Raw genomic sequence first — 19,231 nt, 5'->3', positions numbered from 1 at the left:
TCTCCCTGTCCTCGTTCTAACAAAGACTCACGTGGTGAGGTCCGAGCTCAACAGGCGACAGGACAATAACGAACATCAAGTGAATAACTTCCTAAATTCTCGCTTCATTTGGTTCACCCTCCTCCGTGCTTTACTACCTCACCAATTCAGTCGACTTATCATGTACCTCGTCTTCTTATTCTTGTCGTGATTTGGATCCATTGTTAAATCACGCGAACAATGAACCGATTCGTGTGATCTGATTTACCAAGTTCGACCCGAGATGAAGTAAACGTGCACTCGCCCCCGTACCTAGCGCAGTGGACTGCCGAGACGAGACTGCAACCGTTAAACAACTGAAGCGTTCCCGTCAGTCAGCTTTTCGCTACGACCAAGATAAAACACATTTACCCTAAGTGTTCGCACTTCCAGGACATGCATAGGTAATCGATAACTCGATTTGTGATCGTAGATCTCGCGAATAAGCGTGATGGAAACAAGTTATGGATGCGCCTCACTTTTCTTTCCAAACCTTCCTTCACTTTCCGACTTCACCAGAAAACTCTGTGACGTACCTTTGCATGTTTTAAACTTCACTCAAGTGATCTTATTAATTTCGTGTATGATCTGTATTGTTCCAGTTAAGTATCTTTTCGATTAACATGTCCCATGGTATTTGTTAACATTTGATTCAGTTCATTTAAATGACAACCACAGAATACGTTCATGTTTTGAGGCCAAGTTGGTCGTTCTGATTTTTTTCTAAAGAAAACCCATCACCCCAAATAATCTGGCAACGGTCTCCCAATGTTCATCTCACCACCCTAATATTTAATCTCTACCATGTTCCATACATAACGTATTCAAGACTTTTGACCGAAGTTTACCAACGTCTGCTTTACGCATGAGTGAGGAACACCGCACCGACATGACGTCACGGATTCCGCTCGTTCACCAAAAACAAACAATAATAAGCAATGATCTGGTTCTTTTGTGGGCCCGAAGACCTTGGCCATCTTAACTCCGCCTAGAAACATGTTCTTCATTTACTCCACTGCCTCATAACAGTTACTCCTTTCTACTTTACTAACCAGAGACTCGTTTTACTACATAACCACCTCGCTTAACGTGTTGCTGTCAAGTATACTGATTATGACGTTCCGACGTTTTGTTGAAACCGACCACATTCGGACGAAATCTGCTGAAAACCAGCGAAACTGTCTCATATATAGACATAAAATGTGTTTGAATCCTGAATTATACTTCTGTAAAACTTACCCAGTTTCGCAAATGTGATTTTTTTGTCTAGATGCCTTTGTCCATGATATATTGACCAGTTTCGTGATACCCAGCAAACTGCACAAAACACAATATTCTGAAAACCCTTAACCTAACCAAACTTCACCATCAGAAAGAACAGGTCAAAATGCATATACACGGTTTTAGGTCGGCTTCGTTAAAACGTCAGACAGATTGCGACCATGATAATGACGACGACCTTTCTTAGAGTCAAAAGGTCACACCACGAGCTACGAAATACGACACCTTTAAGTGTTTACTCAAGACTACAAAATTGCACTGTGCTCTTCACTGCACCATTTGGCTTTATCGTAATCCCCAACCTCAACCCGTACCTTCTGCACCAACCATTCCACTTAAATTTTAAACCCATAGCCTTTGGCCACTCCCTGAGCATCACCCCGTACGTGCAACTTTACATAACCCCCGAAAATAACTAGGCAAGGTTCTTTCTCACATAGGAAAATCAGAGTAAGTCTATATGTACGGATGATCTCAAATCTCCCTAATAAGGAAGACGGAGGAAGTGGAGGTGTTTGGGGTATTCAGAGTCAAAAACAGACAAACATTCAGAAAATAAATATCCATTTGCCTTTAGTTCAACTTGCATGGCAACTCGAACGCAGACCACCAACATTTCCGGACTTTATAATAGTCACGCAGGACAGACTATTCCTCCTCAAGACCGAAGGCCATTTCGTCAGTCCAACAAGTCTGTGATTCACCTCTTTGGCGTCTACAATAGTTTCCCTCGGCTACATAAAATCGCGTGTTAGTGGTCAAACTAAAAATAAGAATCGAGATGGTTTTAAACGCCTTCTACCTGTTTTTTGTAATATCACTAAACATACATACACTCACCCTTTTCATTTTGGAGGCATTGGGACAAAAAAAAAATACTGAACTTGATAACAATTAAAACAATGTATTAATAGACTGGTCTCTCGGCGACGAAGCCCAGGGGAGGACGATCTATTTATCTACGTTTTCTTTAACACCATTTACGGTCACGGATCCCAGCAGAGTTGTCCACTCGTGTTATAATCAAATAAGGAAAATAGTTACTGTCAATACAAATATATAAACATGATCCAACAACAGCCTAAAACACAACTTCATAAAAAGTATTTTTCAGAGCATGCCATTCACTGTACCATATGCACCTTTGTTTGTACGTTCGTGCAATCAAACACAAGCACGCATAACATACTTGGAGCAACGGCGTGACGGGACGGCACCAACAAGGTGACCAATGAATCCGTCAAGATGCAGAAATTTATTTGTAGGTCAACCTAAGCAGCTGCCAGTGCGCCCCTGGCACCTCATCACCCTCCCCGCTAAATTACACAGCAATGCGACTGCACACAAATGGCTGGTCGATGCATTACCAGCCACGTTGGCTCTTCGCTGCATTCTTCACAAATATATTAATAATTTTGTCCTCAAAAGGTACGAGCAGCTGGAGTTATTGATGTCCTTCCGAATTTACACTTGGCTACGAAAAGAAGAGGTCTGGAGCGAGCATAACAGGCGACAAAAGCGCGTGGCCAATCACTTTCCACGGAACCAAACCGACATCACTCATGACAGTGTAACCAGGGTCCATTCCGTCTTCTGCCACTACTCCAAACTTTCATAAAAGTATGTAATGTACGATGTAAATACAGACTAAACTGGAGCAATAACAAATGCAAAGATAATAATCACTAGACAGTGCGAACAAGCATTCGATCACAAGCAAACATGAACGTACGAATGCACACGTTTGCATACGAACCCGTGTCCTTCCAGCGCACGCATGCGCGCGCACACAGAAGTCCCTAAACAAACTCACGCATACAAATGCATCCACCACCCGTTCAACCTATACTATTTAAGTGCATGACACATGTTCCAGACACAGGTGCCTGACTACGTAATTCACACCTGCAGGAAGAACACACATGACATCATCCGAGGCTAGACGCTGGGCTGATAATATGATTATTCGGAAGCCGCGCCAAGCACAGTATGGCGGGAAAAAGCTGCGTCTCCCTCAACGGTGAATGGAACGGCGCACGCGCGCAGCTGTTACCACGAACCTGCTTACCCAATCTTCACCTTCTCATACAATTTTCAAAGATGCCAAGCCCCCTCCTGATAAGAACTGATTACACGGCTGCTATCGACATCGATAATCCAACGCTTATAAACACGAACACTCTTGTCGGCGCCTCGACCGAAGTACCTTTCGAGAAAGCCCGCTCTTCCTTTCCCTGGCCTTACAACTGCCTCTAAACTGGTCACTTACGCAATTGACGTTCACTTAAGTTACATGACGGCTAAACACGTGATCGGTCATGACAACCAACTTCCAATACTGCAGAAGGACAAAGTTAAATAGAATGAAAACACGTATTGTGAAACAAAGTATATCGTTATCAATTTGACACGCTACCCACATGATACCATGTTAATCCCTCAATGATATAACGAACAAGGCTTTGAAATACAAAGGGAATGAAATTGTAGAGAGAGGAAGGAGAGAGAGAGAGAAAAAACGGGCAACGAAAGAGGGAGCGAAAGTGGCCACAAAAATAAAAACAAAAAATAGACGCGTAAAGAAATCAAATAAATATAAAGCAAGCCGCTTTCTTTGTAGACCCCGCCTCGCCATTATTACAAGGTCTTCAGGGAAACCTTGATCTCTGGATCATCGCTGATCTCGCAAAGATTTCCTCTTCGTGGTCAACGGTAATAAAACTAGTGTGTGGATGCCATTCGTCTGTCTGCTCATGTACGTACGTGTATGTTTGTTTGTTTGTTTGTGTGTGTGTGTGTGTGTGTGTGTGCGCGCGCACGTATGTGATTCACCATGGTCTTGGACTATGTGTTAGACTCGTGATCGACAGCTATTATTCTCTCGGATGAGTTCAGAGCTTATATACGACTGATCTATGGTTAATGCTGTGACCTTACACACACACAACGAGTGTTGGAGTACCGGTACGCAGCGCATCGTTACTGAAATTCTTTCACTCCTGGGTGGGATTCAAACTCAGACCACTGGAGTATCGTTTGCGAACGCTACCACAATGCCGTCGAGCACAGTGGTACCACGCATGCGCACGTGTGTACTCGCGTGGACGCAAGTAGCACCCGGGATGCCCCCGAACTACCTTCCTAATTACTTACAGCCCTACAAAACGTATGCAATACTGACGCCGCGACAAAAAACACTTGAAACAACAATAGCAACAACACGAGGGGAACTACTCGTGGCCTTGGTGTATCTGGCACTCCTCTGGCACACTGGTGCCAATATTGGCACCGGCTGGCATGACACCATAGGCACCACATGATCGGCCGACCCGGCTAGACTTCAATATGAACACCCAGAAACTAAACCTGTGCTTAACCAAGACATCAGTCTTTTATTTCTAGAATGCGTGATATAACGTCGTTGACGTGATTCTAGTTCTTCTAAGACCCTGTATCATAAGAAAATATATTTAAATTCTCTCCGGCAGTGCTTGCCGAACGTTGGCCATGAACCAAAAAAGTAAATTATTCTATATTCAATCATTCCTATTCAAAGCCGTTTCTCAGGTATCGACGTGGAAACGGGTATACTCGTCACGTCCTTGATTTCCTATTATAAGATTTACTGTGGGAATAAGGTATGGGAGATAGAGCTGTCTTTGGAATGTTGAAAATGAAAGAGAGAGAGATTGAGAGAGAGAGAGAGAGAGAGAGAGAGAGAGAGAGAGAGAGAGAGAGAGAGAGAGAGAGGAAGAGAGGAGTGTTGAGTGAAGGGTATGGAGATGAGGAAAGACAAGAAGGGGGACGAGGAGGAACAGGAAGAAGGAAAGGAGGAAAACGACGAAGAGGAGGACGAGGAGGGAAAGGAGGAGGAAGACGACGAAGAGGAGGGCGAGGAGGAGAAAGACGACGAAGAGGAGGACGAGGAGGAGGGAAAGGAGGAGGAAGACGACGAAGATGAGGACGAGGAGGAGGGAAAGGAGGAGGAGGACGACGAGGAAGAAGAGAGAACTTTCCTGGTGTACAAACAGAACACACAAGACAACGAAACACACACACGCAGACCTTCTCTCATTCTGAAAACAGCATAATGTCGAGTAACAAAGCTTCATGTGATTACTGTAACGCCTATTCACCTCCTCGTGTTTAGCCATTATATCCAGTACAATTATACGCAAATAAACTAAGTCTTAAAAAAAAAGCTCGTTGAACGAATATACATGCACGTTTGGCCAACACCGACATGAATATTAATTCCTTCTTCCTTATAAGGCAATGGGCTCTCCGAAGATGCTGCACAGGTCACAAGGTTGGCAGAGGTCATCCCACCAAAACAAAACCTTGTACCTTTGTGTAACCACTCCATAAAGGGTAATATACAGTGGAAAAACAAACAAATAAACAAAACACATTTTTTCGATATTCCCTACCTTACCAGATCGTGACAAAAGACTGTAGATTACATCTGATAAATAAAAAAATCTTTATTCTGTACAATACACCCCTATTTGAATCCCATAAAAATAAACAACTAAGTAAATAAATAGTAATGGCTCTTTCCCCCCTAATAAGGGGGTGACCGCGTCAAAGCCCACATCTACTTCATGCACATTAAACCCCAATTAACGACCTTTCCAACTCGGCACTTCGTGGGTGTAGGGTCATCTCTGTCCTCCACCACCCTGCTCCGGTCAGAGGCACTACAATGAGAGAGGAGAGAGGCAGAGATAGATAGAGAGAGGAGGGAGAGAGAGAGAGGGGGGGAGAAAGAGTAAGAGAAAAATGAGAAATGAAGAAATAAACGCGAGAGAGGGAAAGAGAGGGGGAGAGGGAGGGAGAGAAGGAGGGAGGGAGGGAGATGAAGAAGAAACGTGAGAAAGGGGGAGAGGGAGGAAGGGGGAGAGAGGGAGAGAGTATAGAATACAAGTCCTTCTCACTAACCAATGGGCACTGGATCCTCGTAAAGTTCTGTTTTGCATAATAAATGCCCATTCCTTTACCTGGTGACCGAAGATCAAGTTTAAACAACCGAGTATGGAAACGTGTACGTATGTGCGTGTATACATGTACGTATACACGTGTACGTATACGTGTGCGTATACCCAACAAGTCATGTGCACACCATTGCCTTTCTCTTCTATACCAAACAAGAACATTATCGACTCATTTGGCAATTCTATATTGTATGGGTCAAACACCAGTGTCGTTGATTAAACTACTGATACAGAGGTCAAAGTTCAACTACAATCTTGCGCTATATCTCATCAAAAATGACACTTAATCGCAAAGTGTTTTCCGGATATGTCTTGGTAACTATCAGTACAAAATGAGAAAAATATGTGGCAGCACAAAAATAAGAGGGTTGGGTTCCTTACCCTTGAGGTGCCATCTATTATCAGATAAGCGTACTAAGACTGTCGGCAGACTATCCTTGCACAGAAACTTCCCCCCAGTAGCTGGCCAGGGCGACATGACGTCACACAGCCCAAGTTCCGCTTCTTCAATGAATAAAAACGTTTGGGGCCAGCCTGACCATAATCTTCGAGTTAAAGAATCTTAATATTGATTAAAAAGACTTGGAACAACTCATAACACATCTGATGACAGTTGTCGTCTAATTACCTGTCGTCAGGCGATTTTATTCGGCTGAAGGAAATATCTTTGGGGGTCAAAGAGTTAAATAAATTTCGATTAACCACCCAAAATTATGCTTCGTCTATTCTAGCGGACGACAGATGAGTATATTCAACTGGCGTGTCTTCTAATCCTAGGGACATACTTCATATATTCTATTCTGTCTAAAGCCAGACAGGCGAAGACGCCAAAACCACGTTTTGAGTCATCGTTGTCCAAAGTTTGACCCAATGAGGCTCTGGCGTCTTCGCCTGTCTAGCACGGAACGCAACATTCAATTCCCCAACGTGTTGGATAGGTTGGTTGGCAGGTGAGCGATTAACTCCAGACATAAACGAAGTCAATCGATGTGACCCCACTTCCCGAAGCCACAACCAATAAGAACCCGGGTAAGGCCAATCGTGAGCCAATCAGAGGTTAGAAAAAGCCACCAATAGGTCAGGGAGGTACATCGCTCAATTTTCTTTATCTTTCATCGTTCGAGAAGGTGCTTCCTTGCACGAAAGGCACATGAATTGGAACAGGAAGGTCTATTAATGCCCCTAGACTTCTAATCACCCAATACCCGTAAGATAATGACCTAATATGACCTAAAGAATGGGCGGTACCGGATGCGGGTACTCTACTAACTCACGATATTCCGAAATGAAATGACCACTTCAATAGAAATGGTTACACGCAATTACACTAACCATATAGAGGATCCTCGCCGTAACGAATGTAGGTACCCCGCCCCTCCTGGGCAAAACCTCGATAACCTAACCTAAGCTGTTGTATCCAAAGGATTTTGTCTTAATTTGTCTCTATTTTATTTATTTGTTTATTTTTATTTATTTATTTTTGTCTGGACCGCCGTCCTCACAGAGGCCACAGATGAACATAATGCCAGTTCTCGGTCCTTGGGCTCTCATTAAGGGGATTAATTATTGTAATAAATTCGCTAGATTTAGCAAGTTCCTTATCGATTACTTGGAAACGTGAGAAGCGATTTTTGATTTTGTGAAAAACAATTGATCAAAGGAAGTCACGACTAAGTATTTTGGCCACTCCTTCGACACGTATGCAGCCATCAATCACCAGAAAAAAAAAGAAGAAGAAGAAGAAGAAGAAGAAGAAGAAGAAGAAGAAGAAGAAGAAGAAGAAGAAGAAGAAGAAGAAGAAGAAGAAGAAGAAGAAGAAGAAGAAGAAGAAGAAGAAGAAGAAGAAGAAGAAGAAGAAGAAGAAGAAGAAGAAGAAGAAGAAGAAGAAGAAGAAGAAGAAGAAGAAGAAGAAGAAGAAGAAGAAGAATACAAAAAAGAACAAGAAAAAGAAGATGAAGAGGAGGTACAGGAATAAGCAATAAAATAAGAATAAGAAGAAACAGAAGAGTAGGAAGAAGGGAATAAGAAGGAAAATAAAAGCATGGAGGAGAAGAGAAATAAAGAAAAGAAAAGAAAAGAAAATTAAAAAAAAAATGCAAACGTGACTGCTATGGGAAGGAGCGGCACAGTCCCGTCCATCCGAAGGTCAAAGGTCACCCTGCAGGTCATCACAGGTCACCTGAGGGTTCCCATCAGACGGCAATCGGACGCCCCCTAACCCCGCATCACGAAATCCCATTAGGGCTTAAGTAATCGCCGATAAAGACGATATAGCCTGGGCTATTGGAACACGCACTTTAAACACATTGACGTAGACTTTTAACACCCCTTTTTCAGACACGGGATATTGATCGATTTGTCTCTCATCAACTGAATAAAATAGACTGAATACGAGTTTATAGAGCAATTCATTATGTTGCAGAGTTCACGGATTAATCGTGCAACCAAGGTTAATCAATACTGAGTGACTACCTTAAACTACTACACGATCCCTTACACACAATATAAACTACTAGAATAAAATAATTATATAAATAAATAAACAAGTAGTTAAATGAAAGTATGCTCAGTGATCACTATTCAGACCACAGAGAGAACTTAGCAACGACAACAGAAGCTCCACACAAAGGACAAAGTAACGAGGTACTCATAAAGATCTTATAGTCAAGAAAAAAGAAAAGAAAAAAAAAAAAAGGGGGGGGGGCACTGGGCGTGCTTCCGTGGTAAGGTTCCACGGGTTAGACAGAAACCAACACTCCACTCTTCACTACACCCCCTCGACATCAACTTACTCATCAAGCTCACGTGCCCGCTGGCCCACTCGTCGAACTCCATACTCAGGTGGCCGCTGCCGAACTCGTCGAACTCCAAGCTTGATTCTCGTCCTCCCCCATCTGTGGTCTCCATCGACACTTCGAGGCCGACCACCTTCGTCCTTTGGTCTTCGACGCCCTCAGCGACCGGAGCTCCTCCTGTACCTCCTCCTTCGTCAGGAGAACTCTCTGCAACAGCCTCCACATAACCCTCGAACTCTTGACTAAGATCGTGATAGATCTGAGCGATGGCGACCTTCCTCCGGAAGGCCTCGGGAGTGGAAGGTCCCACCCTTCCGAGGATCTTCCTGTAAGAGGGCAACCCCCACTTGCGTTTCCCCTTCGCCCGGAGTTCTCCCAAAGGAGTCTTCTGCGAGCTGGATTTCGAGGAGTCTGAGGCTTCTGAAGAAGAGTCCGACCAGGAGGAGGGCTCTGTGGCCCATGGTGAGGACGAGGGTCCCGAGGACGACGTTAAGTCGGCGTGCTTCCGCAAAGGAGTCAACGCTGCGGGTGTGTGATGGGGAGGTTTGTGTAAAGGTATTCTACTCTTCGGAGGAGGAGGCATCCGAAGGGGCGAGGTCGAGTGAGAGACCTCGAAACCACGCTCGATCTCCTGGCGTAGCGGTTCGAGGATGGGCATCTCCTCCTCAATGGTTCCATCGTAATAATCGGGTTCTCCAGGACCTCCAGAAGCTTCCGCCGAAGAACCGGAAGCTCCCTTGTCTTTGTCGGAAGAGTCTTGGAAGACCCTCGACTCTTTCTCCGACGAAGACTCTCCCAGGTTCCTCCTCGTCGCGTCTTTCGCTAAGGAGGCGACAGGAACTCCTTCACATACATCCTTCTCCTCCTCTTCAGACTCCTTCAGCTGCTTCTTGACGCCCCGTATCCTGCTGCCTATCCCGCAGTCCAGGTCGTCCTCACCACCTACCCCTGACGCACTCTCCTCCTCCTCCTCCTCGTCCTTTGACGCAGCGGGATACTCCGAAGAGGTCGTAGTTCTTCCTTTCCTCCCAGCGAAGTACCTTACGGCAAGGTCATCATCGATCGGTTTAGAAGAGTCTGACCCCATTGCCGAAGAACTTCCTGCCCCACCACCACCACCTTTGTCGTCGTCGTCTTCCTCGCCCACGGAAAGCAACCTGTCCATATATACATCCAAAGAAGCTCGAAGTTCTTCAATACTCTGATCTTCTATGCTCGACATACTCGTAGTCTCACTCCCCACGGTTAAGTCTGTCCCCCGACCACGAGCAAACAACCACACGGGCTTTGGCACTTCTCCGAAGCACTCACAATTCCACGTCACCAACCCTCGACTGCATCCTGTTCCTCCACATGGCGACAACCTCCTGGGCGCCAAAACCCTCCAGTCGGCTCTACAGACCCTCCAAACGGGAGTCGTTGTCGCCTGAAGGGAACAACGACGAGACCCTTTGGGGTTCCTCCCGAAACCGCGGACACTTTTCTTCTTCTTCAGGAAGGTCCTGCGCGCTGTGTGCACAAGCTCATCGGGAACTAACCCCGTCAGGAAGAATGCCATTTGGTATCACCTCCTCTTATCGCGGAGTTTTACCTCCCCGGTTATCTATCAGTGCTGTGAGAGTCTACTGTTCCTTTCCGCTACTATCGCTATGGCACCAAACGTCACCTTCTATATACGGGTATTAGTGTAGATGGATCAAAAAATTGTATAACATGCACGCACACACACACACACACAATGACATACATACATACATACATATACCAAAGCTTTTTCCCCCTTACTAGGGAGGTAGTCAAAAAGGAAAAGGCATAAAATCATTCCCACCCATTCCATCCCTGAAAACATTCCACACCCCTCCACCCTCCCTCCCATCTTAGCACCCCCTAGATGACGGGTCATCCACCCTGTCCACTGCCCTGGGTCAGAAGCAGTGTCGCAAGGCACAGCACATCCACAGCAAGGCCGCTTCATTAAATCGGCGACCCCCGCCCTCTCCGTCCCCCCATATAGAGGAGAGGACGGGGAGAAATCCCTTCGGCCTGCGTCAAAATTTTGCTCACACACACTACCTCACCTCACCTCCCATTCCACCTCATGCATAACAACATCTTCCATATACAACCATTCTCCACACAATGAGATCAAGAAAAATAAAAAGGGATTGTAGAATATGACGAAGGTTTTGAAAATATAAAATAGGAGAGCTGACTTAAAAGGCAAAGCCATGTCATCCTCAATTTCATGTTCGTGTTTGGCGTTCAAAAGTAACGAGGATTTTGAACACGTCAGGTTTGCTTACGTAGTGCTGAACACATTCGTGGATCTAAGACGTACTTACACGAACGCAACGTTTGTACTTACAAGAACGCATACAACGTTTGTGCATACACGAACGCATACAACGTTTGTGCATACACGAACGTAAACAACGTTTGTACTCGTATTTACACGAACGCATACACTTCAGTCTTGGCTCCCGCGATAAATTGGGGGGAGATAGTAGGGAGGGATAACACCCTACCTAAAGAATGTAAACACTTACGAAGACATACATCTCAATACCCCTCCAAACAAAACACTTGTTTGACAGAATACAACACAAATCATAGAGGCAGTTGGAAATTCAATGCGTCTACAGTCTTACACACTTATAAGGTGACTTCCCCCGCAAACCGCCCATAACACGACCCCCGACCTGACGCACCCCCACCATACCACGCTACTAGACACAACAACAAACTCTACCCATCAGAGCGGCGAGGCCTGACCGCAACAAAAACAGCGCCATTGTGTACTTTATCAACTCTAACTAGTCCATCCCTAAAAGTAGCACAAATTGTAATTCTCAATGTACCACTCTATCATTCAACTGAATAAACTGATGATTATTATTATCGTTATATGGTCGCCTACTGAAGAGCTAAAGAACAAAAGATGACACGTGTCAAGTCCCTCGTGTCATTGGCGCATGCGCAGTGGCTCGACTTCCACTCAAAGCACGAGGGAAACGCCTTTCTTCGTGTTTGGTAAAAAGAGCAATTTATATACAAACGTGCAGCCACAAAAACGCATAGAGCCAGCAATAAAATATACATAAACAAGTAAATAAATAAACGAGTATATAAATAAATGATAATAAAAATGAATTAGTATAAAATGAAAATAAAACAAAGGAAAGAATACATCACAGATAAAAGGAGGCTTCTAAAACGTATTTCACACAATCAGAAACCATAAACAAATTAGGAACACCATTGTACTATTGAAACAAATTTATACAAATCCACGAGCATGTCTACAAGAAAACAACACACATACGCGCACGCGCACTCGAGCACACTCACACACCCTCAGGCCAGTGCACATAAAAGGCAAACATCTACTACACAAACAAACAAATCAGTTGCCACTACACCATTTCATGGTCAAGGGATCGGAGCCCAACAGGCGCAGCTCCTCCTCCTCCTCCTCTTCCTCATAACATGGAGTGACTCTCCACAACTCCACTCCACCGAGTGTAGGTGGCCCTCCACTCCAGTAAAGAGCGTGCGCGGTCACTCAAGTTCACAACATCGAGTGATCTTCGAGAATGATTCTTCTGCAAGCAGACACTTTACACAAGACCCCGAGGCTTATGGACTTCTATCACACTGTGCGTCAGAATCGACAGAATATGAAATATATTTTCCCTAGGTTTAATTAATTCGCAAGCCAATAGGTATAATTAATAGGCAGTAAGGAATGGTGGAGATGGGAAGTGGTGATGTGATAGGGGAAGAGATGGGGAGGGCATCACTGAGAACTCACCCCGGGGCGTCACTTAGGTATGTAAAGGCTCTGCTGTGCTCAGCGACTGCATCGATACGAGTGTTTCCAAGCAGCCTTGTGGACAATCTCACGTCTCAGTTTTCACATGTCAGTTACCAGTGTTAGGGCGGAAGGGGGGGTGGAGGCTAATAATGCCTTACGGTAAAACACCAAACGTTCGTAACAATCATGCAATTAAACGTTTATCCCTCAAGTCAATAACCCTCTTAACCCATTCAACTCCGATGACAAGATGTCTTGTCATTTGGTCAAATAAAACAAAAAATCATAAAACACCAAAATGTTTGATCAAACACCAGAAAAATATGACGTCAGTCCTCGCTTCGCTCGCAGCGAAGCGAGGACTGACGTCATAGTTTTCTGGTGTTTGATCAAACATTTTGGTGTTTTATGATTTTTTGTTTTATTTGACCAAATGACAAGACATCTTGTCATCGGAGTTGAATGGGTTAAGAACGCTATCCGATTCTCATTCAGTAAAGGCAAAAGAAACAACAAACAACTCTAAAAGAAACAATAACAGTTTTAAAGCGATCACCAGGAGACCAAACACCAAGCTTTCAGTTCCCACTGTACATTTCTTCGACTTCACACATCCGATCTCGAAAACCAGAAGTCAAAACCCAAGTTGAAGACTTTCACGATCGAGTCGGGCAGGAGACCCCGTTTTCTTCGCATCACATCGCCAGGGAACCGAAGCAACTAAAGACGGATTATCCGTGGAAAACCTTTAACATAAATCGTCAACTGCCAACGTCTTATATCAGCCAAGACCCAAGTGCATCCTCTAAGCTGGTACAGAGGTACGTCTTCCTCTTCGAATACCCAATCACCGTAGACTCTACGAACTCCTTCCTCCTTCCTCTCCTCCATTTGGTTCTTGGAACCTCTTTAAACACTTTTCAATGCCTTGTCCAGTATATATGTGAGGATGGAGTGTTGATAAGCCGATTTTCATTATAACTCAAAGACGCCATCCTTTCTCCCTCCCCATCCCCATATCTGGATCAACCTCCACAGTTTCTCCTTCTCGACCTTCGTTAGTGTTCTCGAAGTTCTCGAAATGTAAAATACCGAGAACCGAGAACGGTAAAGAACACAGGGGCCTGTGATGAACTCAACTGCCACTCACAGTCACGTGATATCCCCTCCACCCTCCCCCCCCGCCCCCGAGCCATATAAAGCAAATACATAGTCAATGAAGTGCTCAGTCATGTCTCACTGTCAAAGGCGATTTATCATTCGGTCAAGTACCGCTAAACTGATTTGCGTCACTACAGTGTTCTGCTTTTATGACAACCAAGCTTGTACACACCAACGCCTGCGTGCGCGCACACACACAAACTTCAACTTCCTATAATTCTCCAAACCAATATTAGTTGAAATATGAGTTACACTCGTTAATAATAAATATGAAACACTGAACACCTTTCTTCCAACTACCCTTCCCAAGAACAACTCCGAAAAATATGTATAAATCGTCGTCTCAGTCTACACAGTTAAGGTCGTGAAGTTCACTTGAAAATAGAGATGGAATTATATCCACCTTGGGCAACTCCCCGTCACCCAGATTCCCTTCCACTCCAACTCCACCATAAGCACTACCCTCCACTTTGATCTAAAAAACTATAAGTTCCATCGGGGTGAAGAGGTTCCAACTCCTAACATGGAATCGAATACTCTATTAAAGGATTCTAATCCCACAATCGTACTGCATTTGTTTCCATGGGAATCCAAAGGTTTGTGTACCATATGCAGACCGTGTGAGAGCCGGCTGGGGCAGAGCTGCCCGCCTCAGTAAGTCAGTAACCTTCAGCGTGTATGCAAATGCTCTACCTGCCCTTGTAACTACGAACTACGCGCTCATCAAGAGGGGACACGCAAAGACTTCAGCTACGAACTACCTACGCACACACGTCCGCAAAAGTGAAAACAACCATGTTCTTGAATCAGTGTGGGTAGTCGAAGTAATCCAAATGACTACACGAAACTACTACCTGCTCAGGACTTGAGGCACACCCAAGAACGTAGGTTGGCTGCTTTGTAACCGGTGTAACCTGCTGGTCATTCTAGTTACAACGCCCACGCGCACAAACAAACAAACAAACTAGTTAGTACGTGCGTGTGTGTAAGATCACATCATTACCCATATCCCGGGGCAACTAACGAACTTCGAACTCTCATCCTGGAGGGTAACAGTTGTCGATCACGAGACCAACACGTATTCCAGAGCCATGATGAACCATACGCCCACAATTCAACCTACGCCCTTTGTCATATATTTCTTCGTTTACATTCTTAAAGTTCTAAGTCTCCGTAATAATCACACCTACATCTCCAACCCACGCCTAGTCTGTCTCCTGTCTCCACACACATATTCCTCTTCCTTATGTAACCCTGTTTGTAGAATTTGCCGACACTGAGGCGTGCACAAATGCAAAATACAATTAATCGAATCAGTTGAATATTCAAGAAGATTTACGCTAACTACACCAATGGTTTGAAAGTTGTTAAAGAAATTTAACACAAATGTGAAGTTTAAAGGAAAACTAACAATATGGGTAGCCTGAAATTTTACTCCAGTGTAAGATTTTAAAGTGAATCCATAAAATGAAAATGAATATTTCCATGCTGAAGACAAAACAGACGAGCAAGAATGACCTTAAACTGTCAGAATGTAGATTCGACTGCAAGAAGAAACCCAAACACGTAGACAGACGAATTCATCTCCCGCGGAAATAGCGGAATGCTGTCTATTTCTTAGTATTATGATTCACAAGAATATCCACATAAACAACGTGTTGTAATCTACTTGTCAGTTTGTGTGGTTTCTTCTTGTTTTTTCTTCATCCAATACTGTTACGAAGCGAAAAATTTTTACCGAAAGAAGATACGAGATTTTATGTGCATATAAAAGTTTTTGAAGAGGTTCATCAACTTACAAAAGAAAATACACACAAACACGAAAGAACACTGGCCAGGACTCAAAACACACACATGCACATTAGAGAGAGAGAGAGAGAGAGAGAGAGCACCTACTACCGGACCACAACCCACTCCTACGTCCAACCGAGCACAGAACACAAACACGCCATTTCATATGCACACACGAGACATAAACGTACATACACAGCCTCCCACGTGTACACGCGTGAGCACACTTGTACACAACAAAACCATAAAAAAATATTTGGGTGTGTGTACTTTACCGAGATTGGATGCAAGGGGCGCAGCCAACAGCATACCATAAGCCAAAGCACGCCTACGTCCACACACACCTGTTGCTTCCCTCCCCCCCAGCCATGTCCCGCCCAAGTAACCCCCCCCCCCAACCGCTTCGCCCTAACACACACGACCTACGCGGGATCCTTGCCCAATTCCCTTGATGTTCCACCAGCGGTTCCTTCTTTGATGAACACCTGAACAGAACATATGATTGAACAGAGAACACCCTTGAATATGTCGACACGCTTAGCAGATATTCTTGTTGGTGAGACCGACTCACCGTGACGTCATCTGGATTCAAACTCTCCAGATCTACTGTACATAATCACTTGTTCTTAGCCAGAAGAAAATCTACAAAGTTCACCACCGTGGACAAAAGAAATGAGCACCGAGACCACACACCGTGGCAGCTAACGACCTTATCTCAAGAGGATATATGGCTCATAGTTGCCTGCAAATTACAGGCTCCAAACGCCGCAAGATATGTTTATGAATTTGGTCCCAACGTACAGCTACCCCCACCTCTACACGAAACCTTCCTTATCTGGTCACACGGGAAGGAGTGAGAAACACACATGGTTCTCTCTATCGGAAATCTCTGAAATATGCAAGTTTCCAATATTCGAAACAAAGAACTTCCACATCTGAGTGCATTCCAGAAGCCGTTTTTCATATTTTCTTCTTTAAACAGTTTTCGTTCCATGTACTGAAGAGTTCTGGAATTTCTGAGATTCCGAAATACATGTTGGATTAACTCTAAATACCATTGATATAGGATTGTTGTAAATGCGGGACAGAAGTTTAACAAAACCAAAAGGGCCTTCGCGCGGAAATGGAGGCGAGTATACAGATCAACGGCAAGGAAGCAAGACACACACCGTTCCCTTCAACTCCAGCAGCCGTGTGTGTCTGATATACAGCGCAACAATGCAACGTTCCAGAACTTGAATGTCGATCATGCAATTGGCCAACGTGACCCAGACTTTAGCGTGTTCGGAAACCGTAGACACGACTGTTGAGAGTTTGGCCTTCCACCTGGGACGCGCGCGCATGCGCAGTCACACAAATACGCGCGCATGCACACCCAGACACCTTCAAAGAACACGTGTATGCGCGAATACACACACAATCATATACCATTCGTAAGTCACCGAACATAGTCCTCTTACCAAAGACTTCCCCTGCAACAAAATTAATATTTTTCTTACTTAAAATACCACAAAAGCCAAGCCAAAAACCCCCAAAAGAGAGAAGAACCACGCCTACTTTGCTATCACAAACGTCCTCAAAGCCGCAAAGACCCTGCGTGAAGCCAAGAAAGAAGCCACAAAGCCCAGGCTAGCCACCACCACCAGACGCCAGCAGCAAGCACCCTCAAACGACTTACATATAACCCAATGGCGATGCAGACCAACCCGGCCCCAAGTACGGTAATACTTCTTGTGAGGCGGGTACGTAGCGAGCAGGTCGGGAGGAAATATCCGTTGTTGTTGTTTCTGGACGTGCGAGGAAGCGGGAAGAAGGAGTGGGTTATGTTTTGGACGTTAGGTTTGGTTAAGGAGTGGTCACATTATCACAATTTTACCTACGGTTCGACTGATTTGAAGCACGTGGGGGAATATCACCTGGTTAGGGTAGTGCACAATGGTAATATGAATACAACTATATGTACCATATATATATATATATATATATATATATATATATATATATATATATATATATATATATATATATATATATATATGGCCGTCTTCACCTTCTGGGTAGTCTTTACTATACCACGGCTGCAAGAACACAGGGTAGGAGGCCGGAACTATTCTCTCGGCCTACTCCTTCTACTGACACCCATTCAATTTGCGACCTCTACATTTCTCCTGAGCCCGGCCAGGTAATTCCATTCATTCAAAGGAAGGACCCAGCTCAGTGACATGGCTTAGAAGGCCTCAACACATTCTGAGTATTCGATGGTCTTCTCCATTCCGCGTAATCCCAAGAACGCTGACTAACCTCGACACTCGACTGGCACCTTTCAGAACAACGATCCAACATCACATATCGCCTTCCAGCCGCACGTCACCACTCCGTCACGTGAGGTGACATGCTCATTTGGTACGTGACAGCCCATCCATCTCTGTTCTCTCCTTCACGTCCGTCACGGTACTACTTCCCCCCCATTCCCCCCAACACCTCCCCTATCCAACCACCGCTTCCAACACGGTAACACTCTTTACAAAATCCACACTAAATCCTGACAATTTTATTCACCCAAAGGACGAACCCTGGACTGTAAGGCAATGGATTCGGCATCCTTAAGCCCCCCCCACCCGTCTGCCTAATAGGTGAACAGTCAGCTGACACTCCACTACAAGCATAAAACGCTTATTAATGATATATTCACCATTTTGTTCAAACCACTCCCTACATTATTGTGTGTATATATACATTATATATATATATATATATATATATATATATAGAGAGAGAGAGAGAGAGAGAGAGAGAGTCTACACCACTGAGATCAGGTACTGGCCCTCAAGACCACACCTCCAACGCAGAATCTGACTGATAACTTCGACGTCACGGATGCAGTCATCATACAGATGACGTACAACATATCCTACAACTGTTGATGACTCTCACAATTCAGTTCTTTTCTTGAGAGACCTATGATCAAAGAGAGAGATCAGAGGCAAAAGGATGACTGACTGATCAAGCGTGATCACCTTTGCCCTGGCTTTTTTACTTTTATTTTTATAATTTATTAGTATTCATTTATTGTTCATTTTTATTATGTTTATTCATTTTTAGTTTATTTATTTTTATTGTTTATTTTTTTATTTTTTTTTTTTTTCATTTTTTTTTTCCCGTGACACGCACACATATCGTCCCCCATCACAATCCGCATCGTCTCGCGCTGGCGCCTTCTTCATCCTCCAAGTGATCATCATTATTACGCTTGTCAGCCTTGGCCGGCAGCATCGCCGACGTCACGTTCCAGTCATCATTAATGCCACTTTGTCACCACACTTCCCCTTATCCACCTGCACAGACTTGGACGTTCTTCACAAAATTTATGTTTATCA

General features: G+C 44.4%; 1 protein-coding gene across 49 annotated transcripts in view; it reads right to left on the bottom strand.

Moving 5' to 3' along the window:
* Nucleotides 1–19,231, bottom strand: part of shot (dystonin-like protein short stop) — an 805,796-nt gene that overhangs the window by 405,540 nt on the left and 381,025 nt on the right. For 44 of the 49 annotated variants that reach the window (XM_076177208.1, XM_076177218.1, XM_076177213.1 and 41 more), the window contains exon 1: nt 9,086–10,661. The exons of the other annotated variants lie outside the window; for them this stretch is intronic. In XM_076177208.1, coding sequence (XP_076033323.1) covers nt 9,086–10,646 — 1,561 coding nt within the window. In that variant the 5' untranslated portion in view covers nt 10,647–10,661. Of the gene's footprint in view, nt 1–9,085; nt 10,662–19,231 lie in introns of those variants that run through there. 49 annotated transcript variants of the gene reach the window in all.

This window comes from Oratosquilla oratoria, chromosome 40, assembly GCF_046742065.1.
Source record: "Oratosquilla oratoria isolate Oo_2021 chromosome 40, ASM4674206v1, whole genome shotgun sequence".
Lineage (NCBI taxonomy): Eukaryota > Metazoa > Arthropoda > Malacostraca > Stomatopoda > Squillidae > Oratosquilla > Oratosquilla oratoria.
The sequence above is the reverse complement of the archived record's forward strand: the minus strand, read 5'-3'. Positions and strand labels throughout refer to the sequence as shown.